The 23,382-nt window shown below is 43.4% G+C and overlaps 2 protein-coding genes across 3 annotated transcripts; both read right to left on the bottom strand.

Annotated features, from left to right (window-relative positions):
* Positions 1-993: 993 nt before the first annotated feature.
* LOC115110030 (protein spinster homolog 1-like) lies at positions 994-13,053 on the bottom strand. 2 transcript variants are annotated; one of them, XM_029635349.2, is made up of 12 exons: positions 12,812-13,053; positions 11,379-11,591; positions 9,577-9,779; positions 7,392-7,543; positions 7,193-7,259; positions 6,813-6,955; positions 6,397-6,549; positions 5,801-5,990; positions 4,650-4,715; positions 4,168-4,266; positions 3,330-3,498; positions 994-2,540 (listed from the first exon to the last, which is right to left on the bottom strand). In XM_029635349.2, the coding sequence occupies exons 2-12, from the start codon at positions 11,584-11,586 to the stop codon at positions 2,470-2,472; spliced, it is 1,521 nt and encodes a 506-aa protein (XP_029491209.1). In that variant the 5' UTR covers positions 11,587-11,591; positions 12,812-13,053; the 3' UTR covers positions 994-2,469. The 2 variants fall into 2 exon arrangements, with proteins under 2 accessions (XP_029491209.1, XP_029491208.1); XM_029635348.2 differs by having other exon boundaries at positions 11,379-11,594; positions 12,812-13,052.
* A 1,490-nt stretch (positions 13,054-14,543) lies between these two features.
* nfatc2ip (nuclear factor of activated T cells 2 interacting protein) lies at positions 14,544-22,683 on the bottom strand. The gene is given in 10 exon segments (XM_029635351.2): positions 14,544-15,123; positions 15,352-15,467; positions 16,143-16,287; positions 19,285-19,379; positions 19,382-19,536; positions 19,689-19,772; positions 20,415-20,532; positions 21,361-21,415; positions 21,785-21,898; positions 22,526-22,683. Coding segments are annotated over 10 exon segments (1,056 nt in total). The 5' UTR covers positions 22,538-22,683; the 3' UTR covers positions 14,544-14,961.
* Between the last annotated feature and the right edge of the window lie 699 nt (positions 22,684-23,382).

The following is a 23,382-nucleotide window of genomic DNA, read 5'->3' on the forward strand; positions in this document are numbered from 1 at the left end:
AGATGTACCATCCTATAGATCTAAATCAGAATCCTACGACCGGGTACCCCAAGGGTCTGTATTTGGACCAAAGTTTATGCTGTAGAGGGAACAGTGAGAACAGCATAAGAAGTGGCCAATATTCAGACGCTTGGCTATTATTTGGTCCATGCGAGTCAATAATCAGTTACAGTCAACTAATACTTGAGCTGTCAGTAATGCATTATTTTTGAGTCAGGGATGTAGAATCTGAAAGTCAATTCAAATGCCAGTTAGATAAAGTGTATGACAGACATGGAATGGCAAATCATGACAGGTGCCTCCTATAGCACTGTGTGTGTTTCAATCTTCATCAGTGTAGTCAATATTATTCTCTCCAGAATCATTTTAGGGGAAATGTTTCCACCACTATAGACGCTCCTCTAGCAGACCTCCATCAGAAAAGTTGGTTGGCATGGCACCCACACATATAAAATGGCTGCCGGGTGCCTCTGTGGTAGCGTTCAGTGTTACCATCCTGGTTTAACTGCCAGAGCCTCTGAGAAGACGCTAGTTCTCAGAAGAACTCAGAAATGTCAAACTGCTCTGGACACACAGTTTCACAGCAGCGTTACGATTGAATAGTGTGAACGTTGCACAAGCGACTTGCTTTACCTCGCTCCCCCTCCCCCCAGGAAACCACACCAACGGAAGGAAGCCGTGAGCTCCTCTCTCACTCTCCAGAAAAGAGAGAGACTGTAGACAACTGGAAAAAAAAACAAGGGAGGAGGAATTCCTGAATAAGTGAGAGGGAGGTCAGAGGAGACAAGAGAGGGAAAGGTGTAGAAAGGCTGAATGAGAGGTTACAGCTGCACTTGGTGTATTTGTGCAGCAGAGTATTTACAACCCTTCATTAAAGCGTGGCTATGGGCTTACAGGATCCAAGCTTCAAAGACACACATTTATCACCTCTGCAAAGCACTAAGTGACATCTGCGCAGATACATAGCAAAATCATTCCAGGAGTCATCTCATCAACGGTTCATTCTCATCGTTTAATGTTTCAACGAAAGGTTACATCAAATTAAATTCAGGTTAAAAACTAGCAACTTTAACTAATTATTTTAAGGATTCACTTTCCAAAATAACCCTTCTTATTTTTTCAAAGAATGTAACAATCGCCTTCATTAAAAAAGGGATATTCATTTTCCTCAGACAACTAAGAAATTTACACTCTGTAATAGACCTGATTTGATCTCCTGGTCGTTGTGACATCAGTGCCTCTATAGGAGGTCACAAAAACCCAAAGTGCACCTGACCTCCCAAGATCATTCCATAAAAACACCAGTAATTACTAAAAAAATAAAAATAATAATAAAATAAAAAAAGGTCTAAAACCATAGATTACCTTCTGGACCTGTCTGAAACATACATTTGTCCCTCCACCACGTTCTATGTCGCTGAGGGACAAATCTAGTGTTATTATTATTATTATTATTATTATAATAATTATTATAATAATATACCAAACGCGTTTAAAAACCGAACAAGCATGATTTGGCTTAATCTGTTAAAAATGCAACAACTGATCGGTGGGTTTGAAGTCCAATGCGGGTACCACTGGCCTGTGCCTGCAAACTCCCTTTTCTCAGTCTGATACTGTATGTAGTATGTGGTTACACTGAACGGACAAGCATCATATTTACAGTCTTAGTTTGTTGACGGGAGGATGACAGCACTGGTTGGAATGGCTTTGATATGGGCCGACCGTAGTTATTCCGTGGCCAATCAGAGCTCTGTGTTTCAGACCCAAGCAATAAGCACAGCAGCAGTAGTAGGGATGTAGTGGTTACCACTCAAGAGCGCTGGGTGAAAAATATCCTGGCGGTTTTCCAGAGGTCTCTACCGTCGAGATATAGTCCCTGTGGAGTAAAGGATGAGTGTCTGTCTAAGAGTGACACCCCTATCTGTGACCCTGTGACACATTGGCTTCAACAGGAGATATAACGGGGGTGCACGCATCAGAACGCAAAAAGGCTTTTCTGCTTCCTTCTTTCCCTCAGGTAAAGAAGTTGCTTCACCTCTAAAGCTCCCTCTTTCTTCTATCCGGTCACCTCTTCCAGCCACAGAGGTTAGCCTTCCACTGATGTGGCTCTTTGGCTTCCTGTTTACTCGTCTGCATACATCTCTCATAAGTCCCTATGTCTCATATTGTCATGCCAATATGTGACGCCAATCAGAAGTGGAATATCTTGTTGGTGACTACAAAAAACACCAGGAAATTATGAGCGGAAGGTTTGGCAGCTCTGACTCTGCCATGTTCCTCAGCAGATAAAGGTATTAAAAACCATATCACATCAAATGTTACACATAATAAATAAAAGTCTCTGCATAGGGCATTGTCCAATCAAAGACCCTAGTCGTAAAAACACTGCTGCACGATTGGTCACAAATAGGGACCAATCAGGGTGCAGCATCTTCCACAGGAGCCTCCAAAGCCCCTTTTATCTCCTCAAATCAAAACACTGGACACTGGTACCCTCGTGGACCTGCCGCTCTTGGGTACAACAATTGGTTCATCATCTGTCAAGGAAAGAACATGCAGTACAATTAAAGCATTGTATATTGATTATCAATATGAGCAGAATGTGCCCTGGCAGTTTCTTGTAACTGTTGCTAGCCTCTCTCTGCTAACATCACATGTGGTCTGTAGACTCATCATGACCGGTCTCATCTGTGGTTGCTCTCAACTATTGTTAGTCTCTCAATGCTCACTCTCACATATCTGTAGTTAGCAGGATCAACAGTGTTGGGCCAGCAGCATAGTACCCTGCATCCCACTGCAGGCTTGCCTCTGAAGCTAAGCGGGGTTAGCCCTGGTCGGCCCTGTTATGGGAGACCAGATGCTGCTGGGAGTGGTGTTGGCGGGCCAGTAGGAGGCACACTTTCCTCTGGTCTAAAAAAAAGATATAATGCCCTAGAGCAGTGATTGGGGACATTGCCCTACGTAGGGTGCCGTCTTTCAGATGGGACACTAAATGGGTGTCCTGACTCCCTATGGTCAGTAAAGATCCCATGGTACTTACTGTAGGGTTGTAAACCCTGGTGTCCTGGCTAAATTCCCAATCTGGACCTCATACAATCATGGCCACCAAATCATTCCCAGCTTTCAATTGGCTTATTCATCCCCTAGAACTATTCCCCAGGTCATTGCTGTAAATGAAAAGGTGTTCTCAGTCAACTTACCTGGTAAAATAAGAGATTATTTTTTTTTTTTTAAAGGCCCCTCATTGAATTTTACTACTTTGCATGCATTCATGGCTTCACCCGAGGCTCATGTGCAAAAACGTAGCTCCAAGTTTAGCCTCTCACCTGAGGGTGCGTAGTTTGTGGCACGTTGGCGGTCCTTCTCGATGAAGAGGGCGGTAGCCAGGAAGAAAGCCCCGCCCCCAACTGCCACAAAAGAGCAGGTGAGGAGGGAGAGCTGCAGGGAGCGGAACTGCCACAGGTACGAGTCAGTCTGCTTCAGAGAGTCTGACACCTGATGGATGGATGGATGGAGGGAGGAAGAGATGTTACACAGTAAATGAGGATCATACTCTGTTTCTTTAGACAAGCGTGTGTGTATCAAATGTGTAGGTATGCACGTGTGTGTATATATATAGCCTTTCAAAAGTTTGGGGTCACTTAGAAATGTCCTTGTTTTTGAAAGAAAAGCTCATTTTTTTGTCAATTAAAATAACATCAAATTGATCAGAAATACAGTGTAGACATTGTTAATGTTGTAAATGACAATTTTTTATGGAATATATAGGCCCATTATCAGCAACCATCACTCCTGTGTTCCAATGGCACGTTGTGTTAGCTAATCCAAGTTTATTATTTTAAAAGGCTAATCGATCATTAGAAAACCCATTTGCAATTATGTTAGCATAGCTGAAGCAATAAAACTGGCCTTCTTTAGAGTAGTTGAGTATCTGGAGCATCAGCATTTGTGGGTTCGATTACGGGCTCAAAACTGCCAGAAACAAAGAACTTTCTCCTGAAACTCGTCAGTCTATTCTTGTTCTGAGAAATGAAGGCTATTCAATGCGAGAAATTGACAAGAAACTGGTACTGATCTGATCTGGTACAACGCTGTGTACTCCCCAGCTTTTGAACGGTAGTGTATGTGTGTGTGTGTGTGTGTGATAACAATCACGAGACATACCACGCCTATGAGATAAGGACTCCCAGCGTCTCCAAGCAGGTGAGAGAGAACGATCTGGAAGGCCTCAGCCGTGGAGCGACGCGTGGGGACCACCACGTACTGAGACAGATGGAGGAAGAGTTTTTTCATATCTTATAAAATAGGGCACAATACAAAAGTAACCTTGAGGTCGGAAGGTTAAACACGTGCACTAAAGAGTTACACTGTCTTGGCATGATCTAAATTCCTCAACAGAAACCGATTCCATATTATCCAGCTAGGACACATTTTTGTTGTAGCCCCGGACAAGCACACCAGGCGAGTTTTGTCCGGGGCTTCAACAAAAATGTGTACTGTTGGGGGTACTCGAGGACTGGAGTTGGGAAACACGGCTCTATACAGATCACACTAATTTGACGAGAAACATCTGTATATGGACATTGATTGAATAGGGCACAACCGCCTTGCGTTTAGATAGGGGATTGTTATGCATCGGAACTCACCAGCAGGATGTCCGCTACGATGGCCCAGTTCATAGACAGGAAGGTCTCTCCCAGGAAGATAAACACCTGATCACACACAAAAAAAAAAAAAAAAAAACTGGTTAGACCACCATTACTAATACCATACACTGGGGATACAACGGCAACAGAGAGGAAAGCATGTGCACGTATGTGTGTGTGTGTGTGTGCGTGCGTGAGAAAGGCAGAGGCTGTGTCCAAAATCTGTCTTACTAAAACTGCATACTGTGTACTAATCATACTACATTCTATTTACGTCCTGTTCAGTAAAATCGAATGCCGATGCACATGCTCCCAAGTGGTGCTGTGGTCTGAGGCACTGCATCTCGGTGCTAGAGGCATCACTACAGACCCTGGTTCGATCCCGGGCTGTATCACAACCGGACGTGATCGGGAGTCCCATAGGGCGGTGCACAATTGGACCAGCATCGTCCGGGTCCGGGGAGGGTTTGGCGGGGGGGTAGGCCGTCATTGTAAATAAGAATTGATTACCGCCATTCCTTTATTTTGGCACTATATCTGAGAATCAGCTGTTGTCAAACACTAGCGATTCTCTCCCTCAATATTGTGTCGCAAATTCTACTAGATGAAAAGCCGAAATGAGTATAACACCCCTGACGTTTAAACCAAACTAGATTTTCTAAATTTCACCTACTTATAAAATAGTCTAAGCACATGGTCATTTCCAGGTAAAAGGACCAACGAGAAGTTCCTAGGAGCATATCAGATTAGGTGTCCAAAATGAAAGCTAATTGTCTGAGAAAGTAAAGCATGTATACTGAACAGAACTATAAAACGCAACATTTAAAGTGCTTGTCCCATGTTTCATCAGCTGAAATAAAAGATCCCAGAAATGTTCCCGACGTGCAAAAAGCGTCTCTCAAATTTGGTGCACAAATTTGTTTACATAGCTGTTAATGAGCATTTCTCCTATGCCTAGATAATCCACCCACCTGACTGGGGTGGCATATGAATAAGCTGAATAAACAGCATGGTTCATTACACCTTGTACTGGGGACAATAAAAGGCAACTCAAATCTAAGTGGAATTGTCCATACCCAAAATGCCTCCTATTGAGAACGCAGGTATTCGGCCACGGCCACACAGAGAGAGAGAGATGGGTGTCGACTTACGTATGTGGCGATGGGGCTGGCCTGAGCGAAGACGATGGCGAGGTAGAGGAAGGGAGCCGAGAGGAGGAGTCCTAGAGCACACACCAGGGGGTCAGCCCTCGGCGTCCTCAACCTCAGTCTCCTACTGACCTCTGCACCACTGGCCACGCCCAGGATCCCCGACACAACTGTGATGATGCCAAAGTACAGGCTGGGAAGGGAGAGAGTGAGAGAAGGTTCATAACAATTCATTCCACGGGAGACATTTGTTTACCCTTGCTGACTCATCTGTGTGGGTTTTTTTTGTGTGTGAGGTTTTGACAATTTCCTGATAAACTGGATTCCTTTTAAGGCAAACGTTTGATGTCCATTCTCTACTGCTGCTCTCTATTCACTGACTCCTACGGTCACCTCAAGCCGTTGCAGTTATCAGGAGTCGAGTGTAGTAGTGGCAACAACGTTGTGATGATTCAATCTTATCCTGTGATTGCAGAGGAGTCTGATGATACCTTTAACATCCTGACTGATTATAAAGTGTCATTGTTCAGCGCCTACTTCCTGTGTGTCACCTGTTGGATGTCGGTGTGTGTGTTACCTATCAGATGTCTGTGTGTTACCTGTCGGAGGTGTCGCATGGCCCCTTAACGCAGGGGGGCCTCCCTTCGGTGAAGACCGCAGCTCTGAAGAGGAAGGCCGGGGCCCAGAGTGCCAAGGAGCCAGTCACAAAGGCCACTGCCGTGAAGCCAAACGTAGACAGCACAAAGCTGGGGCTGCACACAGACACACACAAAGATATTGTTTTGATAACTATTCTATAGGACCAAAGATGCATTAGAATTGTGCAATGAATACAGAGCTATAGAGATATGGTCAAAACATAGTGGACTATTATAGGGAACATTTCAGACTCAACTCCAGTCAAAAGTAGTGCACAATATAGAAAATAGGATGTGATATGATACTCAGCTCTGGTCAAAAGTAGTGCTCTACAGAGGGATATCATTTGACACTGGGCTTGCGATGGCAGACATACTTCCTGCAAAGAGCCTTCATGTCACCCAGCCAGCTGGTCCTTTGGAGTGTGTGCTCCGGTCGGGCCTCGATAGCACCCCTCTTTGGCTCTTTCACCACGAACAGCAGCAACAGCACCGCTACCAGTCCTAATGCAGGAGTCACCTGGGGGGGGGGGGGGGGACACACACCATTTTAAATGGCATAATTGATGTAACTAAAACATGGACACATTGAATTTAAGAGTCAGATGAAAGGTTTTATGCTTTTATGCATGTTTGTATTACAGTGTATTATTCCCTTTATGGTTGAGAGTGCATGTATTTAGAGTAACTTTTGTGTTGAGAGGTATAATATCCAAAAGCTCAGGTTAATTCAATAATTTAATTTTAGTTAATTCACCCTCAGGGCCCAATGCCAGTCCCCTGCCAAGTCATCAACCTTTGACCCCACGATGTAGCCCAGACCACTGAGGAAGGAAGGACAATGGAACAAACATTCACCACACATTTCGCTCCTCCGATCACATAAGCCAAGACAGATAACAAAGACGGACACAGATGTATTCATTACTATGTTCTATTATGTTCTATGACCTCACCTGCCCACTGGAATGGCGAAATAGAAGACAGAGAGCATCTGCGTCCTCCTCTCCTTGATGTACAGGTCAGCGATGATGGTTGGGGCGATAGTGGAGTAACTGGCCTCCCCAACCCCCACCAGGCCACGCGTCAACAACAGGAGCCAGAAATACTGACAGGAGGAAGGAGAGAGGGGAAGAAAGAGGGGAGGGGAGAGGGGGAAGAAAATAACATGTCTTCAGGTTAAGATTTAAAATTAGGGGAGCCTATTGAGACCAGGGTCTCATTTTCAATGGTGCCCCGAGGACAACACATTCAACACAAACATTAAAAATATTTAAAAAATAAATGCAGGTACATTTTTCAACAACACAATACATATTTTTTTAACCCCCTTTCTCTCCCCAATTTCTTGATATCCAATTGCGATCTTGTCTTATCACTGCAACTCTCCAAAGGGCTCGGGAGAGGCGAAGGTCGAGCAGTACCAATGTGTCGGAGGAAACACCATTCAACTGGACTAAAAGTCGAAGTCAGCCTGCAGGCGCCCAGCCCACCACAAGGAGTCGCTAGAGCGCGATGAGCAAAGTAAAGACCCCCAGGCCAAACTCTCCCCTAGCCCAGACGACGCTGGGCCAATTGTGGGCGAACTATGGGACTCACGGTCATGGCTGGTTCTGACACAGCCTGGGATCGAACCCTCTGTAGTGATGCCTTAAACATTGTGTTGCAGTGCCTTAGACCACTGCTCCATTTTTTACATTTAAAAATGGCATTCTTATTTAACATATTCAACATTAAACTAAAACTGCCACCAGGGAATCAAGATTCAGGTTATTCAACAAATGGGCAGCATTAAAACTGAAGACGAATTTACATAATTCGGTGGAGACAGGAGCTTTAAAATGTACTCAAGCTTTACTCTAGCTCACATCTCTTCACACAAGGAGACAGACAGACAGAGAGGAGTTGCCACACACACACAGATAGTTTGATGCCAATTCATATATTTCTGGAGTTCCAAATTTTATAGTCCATTATTTTTTACTTTCCTAAAACAATAGTTGTCTACCTCACGGGTCGGAGATTTGAGCAATAGATGCATCTGGCCATTGCATGCATATAGATCTAGGTGTTCACAGTACTATATATTTTAAAAATATGAATATATATTATTTAAAGGACCCAAGCATAGGCTTAGCCCTAGAGACCGGGAGAAAGAGAGATTTGCCGGTACTTGTCCAATGGCTACAACTCCCTATACAGATATACAGGAGGCTAATTCGTTCATTTTTGATCCGAATCTATTTTATAGAATTATTACATTATTCGATTATAGGAGTAACTCTGGAAGGCCTAAAACATTCCTCATCTCAAGGTCAACTGTCAGTCAGAGTGTCTGTGCTCACTGCCTTCATAGGCCTGCTGTAGCTAAGCCTAATAATAGCCATACCACACCTTCACAAAAGGTGCGTAACTTTATTAGGGTAATATCAAAAGTAAGTTAAGTCACTGTTTATAGGGAACATGTTATTATTTTGTGGCATTCAATGAATTACCAACAAAAGGCGATCGCCTACAGTAGGTCTACCTCTCTGGCTCTCCCTTTCTCTCAGCAGCAGGCGCACGTGTGCGCAAGGAGTAGGCGCAAATTCATCTGTAGGCTATGAAAGACATCCCGGCCAGCTACGATGTTATTTATTGCTATTTCAACAACAAAAAATACAAAATAAACAATTAAAATCGGAAACCCTGGTGTGTATAGCCAACCTGCCCCTCGGAAGCATAGCCTGACGTTACAAGGGTAATCAGGAAATTAGGGAGAGATTTTTTTTTTTAATTTAAGGATTTTTAAAAAAAAAATTTTTTTTTTAAATAAGACATTTTTAATAAGAGAATAATGGATTAACGTTAACCTTTTCAATGCTAGTTAAGGATACTATAGGTCACGTTTCACATTGGATTTATTAACTACAAAAAGGTAAGACGTGTTTTTATTTCTAATTTCTGGTGCTGCTCTGCAAAAAAAAAAAAAAAAGAAAAGCTACGGAAAGGAATGATATAAACCGTAACTTTTTTAGGGTTCAACCCGGTTTTATTTTGCTGGTCGGAAGAGTGGATCGGAACCCAAAATATAATGATTATGTTCAGAACTATTTTGGCTCCAACCCCTGCTGAAAATGATAGTTAGGAAGTGTCCCTCACTTCTTTGGGCGTGTAGGAGCTGGCGAGTGTCACGATGGACCAGAAGCCTATGCCCACACTCATGATCATCTTCCTGTTGTACCTGTCGCCCAGGTAACCAAAGACAGGAGCCAGGAACATGTAGCTGCAGATGAAGACTGTTTGGAGCAGCCCTGACTTCCCATCATTGATCCCAAAGTACTGCTCAATGTCAGGCAGAACACCTAAACAAGACAGAGACAAAGCTGTGTTTTACGACATATGAGAAATGACTTATCCAAATAATATCTTGTGGTTATGATAGTCTAATACAACATGCTTTTTAGGAGTGGCATATGCTTCCGTAGCAAACAGATTCATGATTGTTCTTTGTGTGAAATTATCATAATATACACACGACCGTTCAAATGTTTGGGGTCACTTAGCACATTTTTTTGTCCATTAAAATAACATCAAATTGATCAGAAATATAGTGTAGACATTGTTAATGTTGTAAATGACTATTGTAGCTGGAAACGGCTGGTTTTTAATGGAATATCTACATAGGCGTACAGAGGCCCATTATTAGAAACCATCACTCCTGTGTTCCAGTGGCACGTTGTGTTAGCTAATCCAAGTTTATAATTTTAGAAGGCTAATTGATCATTAGAAAACCATTTTGCAATTATGTTAGCACAGCTGAAAATTGTTGTTCTAATTAAAGAAGCATAAAACTGGCCTTCTTTATACTAGTTGAGTATCTGGAGCATCAGCATTTGTGGGTTCAATTACAAGCTTAAAATGGCTAGAAACAAAACTTTCTTCTGAAACTCGTCAGTCTATTCTTGTTCTGAGAATTTAAGGCTATTCCATGCGAGACATTGTCAAGAAACTGAAGATCTGATACAACTCTGTGTACTAGTCCCTTCACAGAACAGCGCAAACTGGCTCTAACCAGAATAGAAAGAGGAGTGGGAGGCCCTGGTGCAAAACCGAGCAAGAGGACAAGTATATTAAAGTGTCTAGTTTGAGAAACAGATGCCTCACAAGTCCTTTACTGTTAGCTTCATTAAATAGTACCCTTCAAAACATTAGTCTCAACGTCAACAGTGAAGAGGCGACTCCGGGATGCTGGCCTTCTATAGGCAGAGTTCCTCTGTCCAGTGTCTGTGTTCTTTTGCCCATCCTAATCTTTTATTTTTATTGGCCAGTCTGATATATGTATTTTTCTTTGCAAGTCTGCCTAAACCTCACCCTGTAAAGTTTCAACTGAAATTGTCCAAAATGAATTAGCTAGCTTTATAAACAGTGCAGACAATTCCATTCGGGCTAGCTAGATGAATTATATAGCCAACATTTATATTGATGCTGTTTACAATAACCAAAGTGAAATCATGACGTATGACAGGATTGGATGTTGTATGCAATTTCAATGTTGTTTGAGTTGCTTTGTGTGTCAGCAAAATTTGTTTGAGATAATCTCAGTGCAACACTGCTTGACATAGGCGTTTTCAAAAGAACCGCCAGTCAAGGTGAGCTCCCCGCCTACAGCCTACTAGCTCCCCGCCCACTCAGTCTCTATCAGACTTCCTTGTAGTTTGACATGAGAGAAAAACTACTTACATTTTTTTTTTTTTTTTAATCTAATCAAATCTGGGAAAAATATTATGACTGATGTTTAAGTCACACATAAGGCTATTTTACATGGGAATCAGATTGACTGTTTGGGGGCTTTAAGATGAGGATCTATTTCTAAACACGTATGATATGTAGCTCCCCTTTAAAGAAATGTTAGGCGAGCGTTGGGTTAGGTAAATGTTGGTGTAACGTTAGATTGTCAATACCAGCCACAGTGAACCTGTCCATGTAGTTGAGCAGGTTGATGAAACACAGGACAATAACAGTGAACACCGCTCTCAAGCTGGACACTCCGCTGGCTGGCTCTTCTTCCCGGCGCTGGTTAGGCCCCGCACCAGGCTCTTCTGAACCCTCTGCCTCGCTGTCATCGGAGAAGAAGGGCGTGGTGTCCGAGGTGGGGTCGGCTAGAGACATCACAGCTGCTGGAGAGATCAAGGAAGGAAACAGAATGACGAGGTCATTTTGGGTCAACAAAGTAGGCACCTTGAGTTAAATTGAAGTCATGTGCAAAGAGTTCTGGCAAAAACAAAGGAGAGGAAAAAAACCTAAATGAATGGCAGACACACAAATTGCATTTAAAAAGTGTGTCATTGTAAAACCAACGCTAATGTGAGTGGTGTGACTGTGTTATTTGGCTAAAGGGAAAGTAATGTCATTTAGAGCCAGGGGAACAAGACAGTCAGAGAATGTGGGAGAAGGGGGGAGTTTAGCAATGTAGTCTTGTGATGTACGTCAACGAAACTAGCTTACTGTCATGTGAACATGGACAGCACGTGTCTGAATGTGCGTGTGTGTGCATTTGTATCAGCATTTGTTTCAGCAAGAATGGACTCTTTTTTTAGAAAGAGTACATGAGGAAACCCATGTAATGAAAGATACCATAGATAGAACCATGAGTTACGACTTGAGTCTGGTTTCTGTATGGTTTTCCCCATTTCCTCAAGTGTTTTTTAACGTCAGACAAAGACGAACTCCAGCTGGTCACCAGACTGTCGGGTCAAGTTGTGCTGACCGGCAGGCTAATACACGAACATCCTCTTCAAAACAACAAGCTAAAATGTGCATAATTAACCACAAAACGATGTCTAGAGTAGAGGGTTAAAATGCATCGTCTGTTTACAGATGGCTAGATAATATCACAGACTGTTTACACGCACGCACACAGTGATTGCGAGACATAATGGATGTTCTTTCAATTATGGTTGACTATATTAATTTGATCTAGTTTGAGCAGGGTTCCATTGTCTTTGTAAGGTTGCAGAAGTAGACATGTAGTTAACGTTAGTTAAGTTAGCTGGCTATCGTTACGTGATTGCTGGACAGCAAATTATGTAGCTAGCTATTCCGACCCTATAGTCATGGGACGTGGATTGGTTAGCTTGTTGCTAGCAACCAGTGGCACCGTAAACAATTACCAATCGCCTTGTTAGCTGGCCAGCTAGCTACAAAACTAAAGCTACCTAACATATTTGGTCAGTCATCAACGTCAGTACGCTAGCTAGTTAATAATATGTAACAACTGTATTCCCTAATTAGCAGCCCAGTAGTGTACTCATACCGATTCTCGTATACTTTGTAACATATGTCCATAATAGCTTTGTGGCTGTATGAGTCAAAGCTACTTGTTGTCATTGTTTACCTGGTCAACGCAGTGATGAGTCGGGATTGATGCGTCTTCGCGAATTTATATCTGTCTCGGGTCCTGTGTTGATGTCAGATCTGCTCTGGGGATATGTGGCATTAGCTAAAAACACACCAGCGTCAACATTTCTGAAAAACTGGTCGGACGAAGGTAAACCGCTGTTTTTGTGAGGCGCAACTAGGCACTCTTAATCATCGCGGCGCAGCCATGTTGAAATTGTATCCAACTTCCGCCCCTTACTCACATGACTTATTACAACACCACCTCCCTTGGAAATCGACCAACAATGAAACTGATACCAGAGACTGAACACTAAATAGATAGCAAAACCAAAATATATTTAATTGGCAAATAGTAAAAGTAAATAGTTTAATAATACATCCACAAATAAAGAACCAGTGGAGGCAGCAACAGGAAGGTAGAGGGGGGCCAGGGGAGATTGGGCCAGGTATGTCCAGGTGTCAGGCCAGTGTCATCAGTTACGGTCCAACGCTTCGATCACACCGACAGTCTCAGGGCCTCCGGAAAGGGAGAAAGAGAAAACATGCTGTTTAGTGAGAGCATGGCTAAGACCATAGTACACCACATGCACTGGGGTTAGATAATAATCAATAGTGTTGATGTGGACACTGGATCATCTGACTAACACACACAACCTGTTCAACCTCGCTGTGATACTGTAGGCCTACTTATGTTACTTCAATGAGTCAATTCAGGTAGCATTCAATGTCTTGTTAACCATGGCAATCAGCATTGTAAATAAAGAGATGTGCAGAAAGATAATCAGCCTCTTGTGTCTGTGGATCCTTTCCCATTAATGTACGATTCATGTCAGCCAGGCCCAGCTTTTCAAAGATACAGCATTTATTTAAAGCTCTCGTTGAGTCTATTGCTTCAGTCCTTGATTCGTTTTCACTTATTATTACCTGGTAAATAAGCAACAATGCTGGGTAACCACAAGGAGAATAAGGCTAGGAAAAAGTCCATGTCAGCCAAGCCCATCTTTTTAAAGAAACACAATTTATTTCCATCTTTATTTGAGCAAAATAAGTTTTGTTGTGATCACAAGAAAATCTCAACAATTCAGGTAAAGAGCGGCAGTCAGGCAGACAAATCTGAATGTTCGATCAAAGTGAGAACAATTCGTTTCCCTTGCTGTTATATGGCTGCTACTTATAAATACTATAACAGTAAATTAATAGATGACATTCACTGCTATAAACCGGTCTCCAATATAATCGCATAGTTTACACAGACCCAGCGCAGACCTTTGACAAATACATCTGTGAAAAGGCGTCCCATGGTGTTTTTTTTTTAAATCAACAAACTCAATCTATTCCAAACACTGGTGGTAACCATTTAATCCCAATAATGTAGGTAGCCTAACTACTACGATGCCCCCCTCTGGTATGTTCTATTGTGAAATGTCTGAGACTGGTTGTTGTTTCACTGTTAATAGGTAAAATATTTTTGAGTGGTTAAGTCAAAGATGAAATGAACTGCAATACACTGGTCTGAAATATTTTAGCATAACTAGGCTACATACTAGGCATAACCACAAGAGGCATTTCTCCATACTAAAACATGTCACAGTGAAACATGCCTAGCTCAGCTCACTGGGGCATGATTACGAAATCAGCGCTCGTATCGTCATATACCAACGGATTGAGTGCTCACCACACCAGTGTACAGGTCCATTTCAAATCAATTCAGACAACATTACAGTGCATTCATTTGAACAGACATTTTTATTTCAAAATCGGTTCAAAAAATAAACAAAAAATAAACAATCATAAATTGACAGTGGCAATATTGAAGAGTCTTATTTGGACCAAGTGCAGTAAGTGCATCTTAAAAGATCATTGCACTGGGACATCTTTCTATCCTTTTTTTGTTTGTTGTGTCCATCGCATATACAACTAAATCATCTATGACAGGGGTTCTCAAACATTTCCTTGGGGACCTCCAGCCGTTTCATGTATTTTAACTATATCAGCTAACACACCTGATTAAAATGGTTAACTAATCAAGTCCTTGGCTAGGTGAATCAGGTGAGTTAGTATAGGGCTACAACACAATTTTGAAACGCCTGGGGATCCCAGAGGAGAGGTTTGAAAACCACAGCTCTATGAAAATACCACAGGTGTTTACACCCACACCTCAATGACATCCCCGTCCTCCATGTCCAACTGGGAAGGCGTCTGGCTGTGGACGACCTTTGACCCGTCAAACTGGAAGCGCACCTTGCGTCTGGCATCCACGGACATACTGGACACATACTGGGAGAGAATGGAGCCCAGGGGGGCATCCTGAGGAAGAGAGTGAGGGAGGGAGCGAGAGAAGAATGAGAGATGCGAGAGAAGGGGAAAATGAGAGTAAGGGAATTAGGATCTATTCTTTATGAACAGTTGAGAAGAAAAGGTGAGTTTAAGACCAAGGTTGTACTCCAAACAGCTTTGTTCCCTCTGCCCTTGAACCTTACACCTTTGTGCTCAACCCCAAATTCTTAATTGTGAGAAACGTTGGATAATGCTCACTTTGTGTAGGGAATATTCCTGTGCTGAGCCTTTCTCCTTGGCCTGCAGTCGCACAGTGAGCATGTCACCACTTTGCTCAGACTCGTGTTTATCATCTGCTGCTATGACAACACAGTCTGACAGAAGGGAGGGCAAGGTTAAAACAACAGCACAGAAAAGAGGGTTTGTGATCAAACATTGAGAGTGGAGTTGCTGCCTTAAATTATGAAGCATTACATTAGAACACTGTTTTTCAACTTGTGGCTGTAAAAATGAAATAAAATTATACTCCAGTCTGAACTTAAAACGACTTAAATCAGCTAGAAAGTATGTAGAAATGATAATGAATTTAAATATATATAATTCAATCTCAGAATATTATTTTTTTCAATATAGAGCTATTAGCAGCACTATTTTGGTAGATTTTTGAGTCTCAAACCAGTTTATTATCATTCTTCATCAAGAATATGGTCAACATTTTATCATTGACAATGAAACAGGTGGGAATGTTGTTCCCTTGTCATATAATTGCTACATTTACATACAATATAGCATAAAAATAGTTTTCCAGATTTGGTGACTAGCATTTCATTGTTTAGTGTAGAAAGCAATCTAGCACAAAAGCACTCTTTTTACGCAATGCTAATATTGGGTTGTGACTCAGACAACCTGGTTCAATTTGTTTCCCGAGGCAACACCAGTTGTGAACCACTGCATTAGAAGGTGAGGTGCGACACTTTCCCCATTGTAACGACTGTGTGAGACATCCAAGTGTGCATCCCACTAATGTACGCCACTATGAGTCATCTCACCTATGATGTCAGCGATGCCCAGGCCCAGCTCATTGGCTGTGGAGTGGACAGGAAGCTCTATGTCTCTCCTCAGTAACAGGATGCGGGAGGGCGGTACTTTAAGCTTGACTGACAGCTGCTCCACCGCTTTGCTCAGAGGCACCGTCTGGGAATGAAGAGCCTCAAGTTAGGAACTAGAAGATACTTCCAGTGTACTTGTGTAGTAGCGGTGGCTCACTTAGCTAAGCTAACGTGATGATGAGTAACCTTGCCCGACACCAGAAAACTTGTGTTAGCGCCCCCTGAGTTAATAACACTAAAGGCTTTAGCTTAGTAGGCTTTGAGAGTCCTTGTGGAGCACAGGATTCAAAAGCAGTCACACTCATCACAATGCATCACATCCGGCTGTGACTGATCTCAGTTCTGGCACACTCCTCCTGATTCTTGCAATAAAAATTACACTGTTGCCAAGGTAACAGTTTTCCTAATTGAATTTCATAACTATACTGAACAAAAATATAAACACAACATTCAACAATTTTACTGAGTTACAGTTCACTTAAGGACATTAGTCAATTTAAATAAATTAACTAAGCCCTAAACTATGGATTTCCCGACTGGGTAGGGGTGCAGCCATGGGTTGGCCTGGAAGGGCATAGGCACACCCACTTTAGAGCCAGGCCCACCCACTGTCGAACCATGTCCAGTCAATCAGAATGAGTGTTTCCCCACAAAAGGCCTTTATTACAGACAGAAATTCTCCTCAGTTTCATCAGCTGTCCGGGTGGCTGATCTCAGACAATCCCACAGGTGAAGAAGCCAGATGTGAAGGTCCTGGGCTGGCATGTTAACACATGGTCTGTGGTTGGGAGGTTTGTTTGACATACTGCCAAATTCGCTAAAACAAAGTTGGAGGCAGCTTATGGTAGAGAAATTAACATTACATTATCTGGCAAAAGCTCTGGTGGACATTCCTGCAGTCAGCATGCCAATTGCACACTCCCTCAAAGCTTGAGACATCTGTGGCATTGTGTTGTATGACAAAATTGCACATTGGCTTTTTATTGCCCCCAGCACAAAGTGCACCTGTGTAATGATCATGCTGTTTAATCAGCTTCTTGATATGCCACACCTGTCAGGTGGATGGATTCTCTTGGCAAAGGAGAAAAGTTCACTAACAGGGATGTAAACATTTCCGGAGACCTTCTCCCTTACCTCACCTCGCTCATCAACTCATCCCTGACCGCTGGCTACGTCCCTTCTGTCTTCAAGAGAGCGAGAGTTGCACCCCTTCTGAAAAAACCTACACTCGATCCCTCCGATGTCAACAACTACAGACCAGTATCCCTTCTTTCTTTTCTCTCCAAAACTCTTGAACGTGCCGTCCTTGGCCAGCTCTCCCGCTATCTCTCTCAGAATGACCTTCTTGATCCAAATCAGTCAGGTTTCAAGACTAGTCATTCAACTGAGACTGCTCTTCTCTGTATCACGGAGGCCCTCCGCACTGCTAAAGCTAACTCTCTCTCCTCTGCTCTCATCCTTCTAGACCTATCGGCTGCCTTCGATACTGTGAACCATCAGATCCTCCTCTCCACCCTCTCCGAGTTGGGCATCTCCGGCGCGGCCCACGCTTGGATTGCGTCCTACCTGACAGGTCGCTCCTACCAGGTGGCGTGGCGAGAATCTGTCTCCTCACCACTGGCGTCCCCAGGGCTCTGTTCTAGGCCCTCTCCTATTCTCGCTATACACCAAGTCACTTGGCTCTGTCATAACCTCACATGGTCTCTCCTATCATTGCTATGCAGACGACACACAATTAATCTTCTCCTTTCCCCCTCTGATGACCAGGTGGCGAATCGCATCTCTGCATGTCTGGCAGACATATCAGTGTGGATGACGGATCACCACCTCAAGCTGAACCTCGGCAAGACGGAGCTGCTCTTCCTCCCGGGAAGGACTGCCCGTTCCATGATCTCGCCATCACGGTTGACAACTCCATTGTGTCCTCCTCCCAGAGCGCTAAGAACCTTGGCGTGATCCTGGACAACACCCTGTCGTTCTCAACTAACATCAAGGCGGTGGCCCGTTCTTGTAGGTTCATGCTCTACAACATCCGCAGAGTACGACCCTGCCTCACACAGGAAGCAGCGCAGGTCCTAATCCAGGCACTTGTCATCTCCCGTCTGGATTACTGCAACTCGCTGTTGGCTGGGCTCCCTGCCTGTGCCATTAAACCCCTACAACTCATCCAGAACGCCGCAGCCCGTCTGGTGTTCAACCTTCCCAAGTTCTCTCACGTCACCCCGCTCCTCCGCTCTCTCCACTGGCTTCCAGTTGAAGCTCGCATCCGCTACAAGACCATGGTGCTTGCCTACGGAGCTGTGAGGGGAACGGCACCTCAGTACCTCCAGGCTCTGATCAGGCCCTACACCCAAACAAGGGCACTGTGTTCATCCACCTCTGGCCTGCTCGCCTCCCTACCACTGAGGAAGTACAGTTCCCGCGCAGCCCAGTCAAAACTGTTCGCTGCTCTGGCCCCCCAATGGTGGAACAAACTCCCTCACGACGCCAGGACAGCGGAGTCAATCACCACCTTCCGGAGACACCTGAAACCCCACCTCTTTCAGGAATACCTAGGATAGGATAAAGTAATCCTTCTCACCCCCCCCCCCCCTTAAAATATTTAGATGCACTATTGTAAAGTGGCTGTTCCACTGGATGTCTTAAGGTGAACGCACCAATTTGTAAGTCGCTCTGGATAAGTGCTAAATGACTTAAATGTAAATGTAATGTAAATGTAAACAAATTTGTGTACAACATTTGAGAGAAATAAGCTTTTGTGCGTATGAAACAATTCTGGGATCTTTTGGGACGAACACTCTACATGTTGCATTTATATTTTTGTTCAGCATACATTCAGCCTGAATTGAACACAAAAGCCCTCTTTGATCCTCTAGATGAAGTCTCTGTTAAAGGAGATTTTTAGTCCAGGAATAGATTTACTCTGAATCTGGGAAACCCCTAGAAGCCCCTAGAAGTTAATGTCCAAAACCAACCCTGGACCACCAGTTAATGACAACCTACATCTTTAACCTGAATCACGACACACTCACTTGAGCATCACTATGACACAACAGGAAGTGGTGCTCTTCCTGATTCTTACAGTTAACACAGGGATCTTGTAGAGGTCTGTCCGGCTGCGGAACTTGAGGGCGATCTCTCTGGATGTCAGGGGGCTGTGGTCTTGGGAGGGGGCGAGGGCTGGCTCCTGGGCCGGGAGTTTGGGGACACGAGGATGATATCATCATCGTCGTACTCCGTGAGAGGAGGGGAGTGGCAGCCGCGGCGTCCAGACCGCTCCTTGGCCTCGGGAGAGAGGAGAGAGCCCACAGCCTTTAGCTTTCTGTTGATCTCTCTGAGAGTGAGAGGGAGAGAGAGAGAAAGAAAGAGAGAGCCACCGGGGACAGGCGTAGAGAGACCGATAAAGTGACTGGTGATGATATTGTAATTGCATTACTGAAAGGGCATTGTATTTCTGTCTCGGACATAGACAAAACATCAACTCACAGAATCTTTCGATTGGCCCGATTGGATACTTTGACAAAAGGGCTGCCTGGAGGTGGGGGTGGAGAGGGGGAACGGATGTCTACCCTGAGAGAGAGAGAGCATTTTAGGGGGGGGGAAGAGGTTACTACACAAAGAATTGTGAGCCGCTCTGGCTCGCACAAGCCAAAGCTCATGCAAGGCTACTTACTTAAACTAAGAATTTGTTAAAGATGCACTACGCAGAAATCGGCCACTATTTCCTGGTTGCTAAAATTCTAATTAGTTTGCCTAATTTCAGTTTGTGTGACAAAATAAGCAAGTATAGTGTAGAGAATCATTATACCATCTAAACCGCTGTGAAATATCTTTTCCATAACCAAAAATATTGTATTTTCAGCGGTTTGAAGTTGGTGTGCAAAACTGAAAGTTAAAAAAACGCAAAAACAAAACTTAAGAACAGGAAGCATAGAAATAGCACACATAGAACAGATTTAGTGCTTCTTAGACTTGCTTTCCATGAAAATGACAGCTCTATAACACACATTTACATGTGAATTTGGTCAAGTCCCCCAAAAAGTTAAATATTGCAGCTTTAAAACCATACTTGAAATATTGTACATAAATACAAATTAAATACACTACTGCCACCTTCTGGTTGCCTGGGGTAGTACAAAAACATGCTACATATACAGTAAACACAGTAAATGAAAGCAGGGCAGAGTACACCTTTAGCAGCAAGTAACTCACGGATCTTTGTCCTCTGGCTCAGACTCATCCTCTGAGTCATTCAAGGTAATGATGTTTGGCTTCTTTTTCTTTGAGGGTGGAGACTTGGCCCACAAACTGACCTCCTCTGCATTGTCACCTAGGTAGAGAAATCAAATTTGGATGGGCATAATTTGTGGAACGTTCCAACAGGAATCTGTTCCAAAAACTTCGTAAATAACAAGGTTGTCAAACAATAACGCATAGAAAGTTGTATAGCGGCCGAATAAGATACCGGGTAGGGAGTGGGCTATTTCATAAAGTTTTTACTCACCACATTTATTCTGAAAAATGTCTATGGACAAACATTAAGAATAAGCTACGTGGTGAGTTGATGCCTATTCGGCAGCTCGTTAGCGAGGTGAATTGATCATGCTACTTGGTTGGCAACCTTGCGACTTTTGTAACAGAATCTTGTTGGAACGTTCCAGAAATTACACCCACCCATCAAACTCCCATCAAAGGCCCTACACCCAAACAAGGGCACTGCGTTCATCCACCTCTGGCCTGCTCGCCTCCCTACCACTGAGGAAGTACAGTTCCCGCGCAGCCCAGTCAAAACTGTTCGCTGCTCTGGCCCTCCAATGGTGGAACAAACTCCCTCACGACGCCAGGACAGCGGAGTCAATCACCACCTTCCGGAGACACCTGAAACCCCACCTCTTTCAGGAATACCTAGGATAGGATAAAGTAATCCTTCTCCCCCCCCCCCCCCCCCCTTAAAAGATTTAGATGCACTATTGTAAAGTGGCTGTTCCACTGGATGTCTTAAGGTGAACGCACCAATTTGTAAGTCGCTCTGGATAAGAGCGTCTGCTAAATGACTTAAATGTAAATGTAAACTCCATGTTCAGTTCAACAGACAGGAATTGATCAGGAATTAACTAGTAGCAGAACAGACCTCTGTCAGTCCGTCTGTAGTTCATACCTGTGTTAACGTCACAGGCGAAGAGAGTTGGATTCAGCTGTAAGCTGCTGTTCACCTACAAACATAAATACAAAATGAGCCGTATTTGGTAATGAAATAGATTTGACAAATAGCCCAGCCCCGTTGCATTGGCAAGGCAAAACATCTGTGTGGGAGTTTTGCAATTGTTCATCTGCAGCAGTTGATGTACATATCCAAATATGTGTGTGGATGGGATCAATCTACTTTGATACACTCAGGCAACACACTGATACAGAGAATCACAGACACATAGACCTTGCCAGTCAATAAAATCATTAAAGCAAATTTAAATAGAATTGACTATGCCAGTAGCAGAGGAGTAAATAACTTCACACCATAGAATTTGAATAATTAAATAGGAACAGGAATATGACTCATTTAATAGGATCTCTATGGGCCACACCTTGTTCGAGTAGATAGGCACGGTGGTAATAGACGAGGGGTCGATGATACGACGCCGTTTGGGTTGAGGCTTCACGGGGGCGGTCGACTCAAGGTCGCTGTCACTGTCAGAATTCTGAACGAAGGGGGGAGATCACACACACACACACACACACACACACGCAGTAAGCTTTGATCAATGCCTTACATGCTGAATTAACGTTACTGTAAGTTGGATAAACTTGTAAACATTTGACAAACTAGCAAACTTCATCGATGACACCATACACCCTTCAAATTAAAATATGGACCTCGAAGCCAGTTCTCTTGCTTTTTTCTCTCTCCATTCTTCCCATCTAATCAGCGACTGATATGGGTGCAATTCATTATCAGGTAGAACAGAAAACAAAGCTGTAGTCCGGACCTCGTGAGGTAAGATTTGAATACCCCTGCCATACACCAACCATCTCATTCAGCATGTCTAGTTTGATCGGCCCAAAAACAGCCGGTTGGGGGCGGCTGGCTTGGTTAGAATTGAGCATAAACATAGCATATTATGCACGCAAATGATGAAAATAAACATTGACGCTAGCAGCACAAGTAAACCTAGCTATCTTATGCTAGCACATATCGCGCTAATTGTTTTAGCTAGCTGTCTACTCGAGTAAAGACTCGTTTGCATACTTTTGTGCTAGATTGCTTTCTACACTAAACGAGCTTATCGGTGATAACTTTTCTTTTGGACGCCCTGGAAAATATTTACCACTTCAGCCATTGTTTCCCTCCAATGTGATGATTTCACCAACCAATCGCAGTGTTTTCGGGTGGGAGGTTGTGACCTCGTTCTGGACCAATCATCTCTGGGAAGAAGACGTGGTCGTAGCTTTTCTAAACCCAGGGACGCGTCATCGCATGTCTCAGAGTTTCTAAATCCATAGGCGCAATATTGCAAGACTTCTGGGAACGCTTACGAAACAGACCAAACAGACTAGGCCGGGGTTTGGGGTATGAGAAGTCCATAAGATAGGTGAAAAGCTAGATTCGAGCCAATGTCCTAGGTAGTTGAACATGTTATCAGCGGTGGAAAAATGACCCAATTGTCATACTTGATAGGAAATGACTCAAAAGTGAAAGTCACCCAGTAACATACTACTTGAGAACAAGTCTAAAAGTATTTGGTTTTAAGTAAACTTAAGTATCAGAAGTAAATGTAATTGATTTTTTAAAACTTAAGTATCAAAAGTAATAAGTATACATAATTTCCCGAGTGCTGCAGCTGTCTTTTTTATTTTTTATTATTTAACCTTTATTTAACAAGGCAAGTCAGTTTAAGAACAAATTCTTATTTACAATGACGGCCTACCCTGGCAAAACCCGGCAAAAGGCCTCATGCGGATAAAACATTAAAAATGAATCAAATATAAATATAGGACAAAACACACACACACGACGAGAGAGACAACACAACACTACATAAAGAGAGACCTAAGACAAAAACATAGCAAGGCAGCAACATATGACAACACAGCATGGTAGCAACACAACATGGTAGTAGCACAAAACATGGTACAAATATTATTGGGGACAGACAACAGCACAAAGGGCAAGAAGGTAGAGACA

Source organism: Oncorhynchus nerka, linkage group LG26 (genome assembly GCF_034236695.1).
Source record: "Oncorhynchus nerka isolate Pitt River linkage group LG26, Oner_Uvic_2.0, whole genome shotgun sequence".
In the NCBI taxonomy this organism is placed as follows: domain Eukaryota; kingdom Metazoa; phylum Chordata; class Actinopteri; order Salmoniformes; family Salmonidae; genus Oncorhynchus; species Oncorhynchus nerka.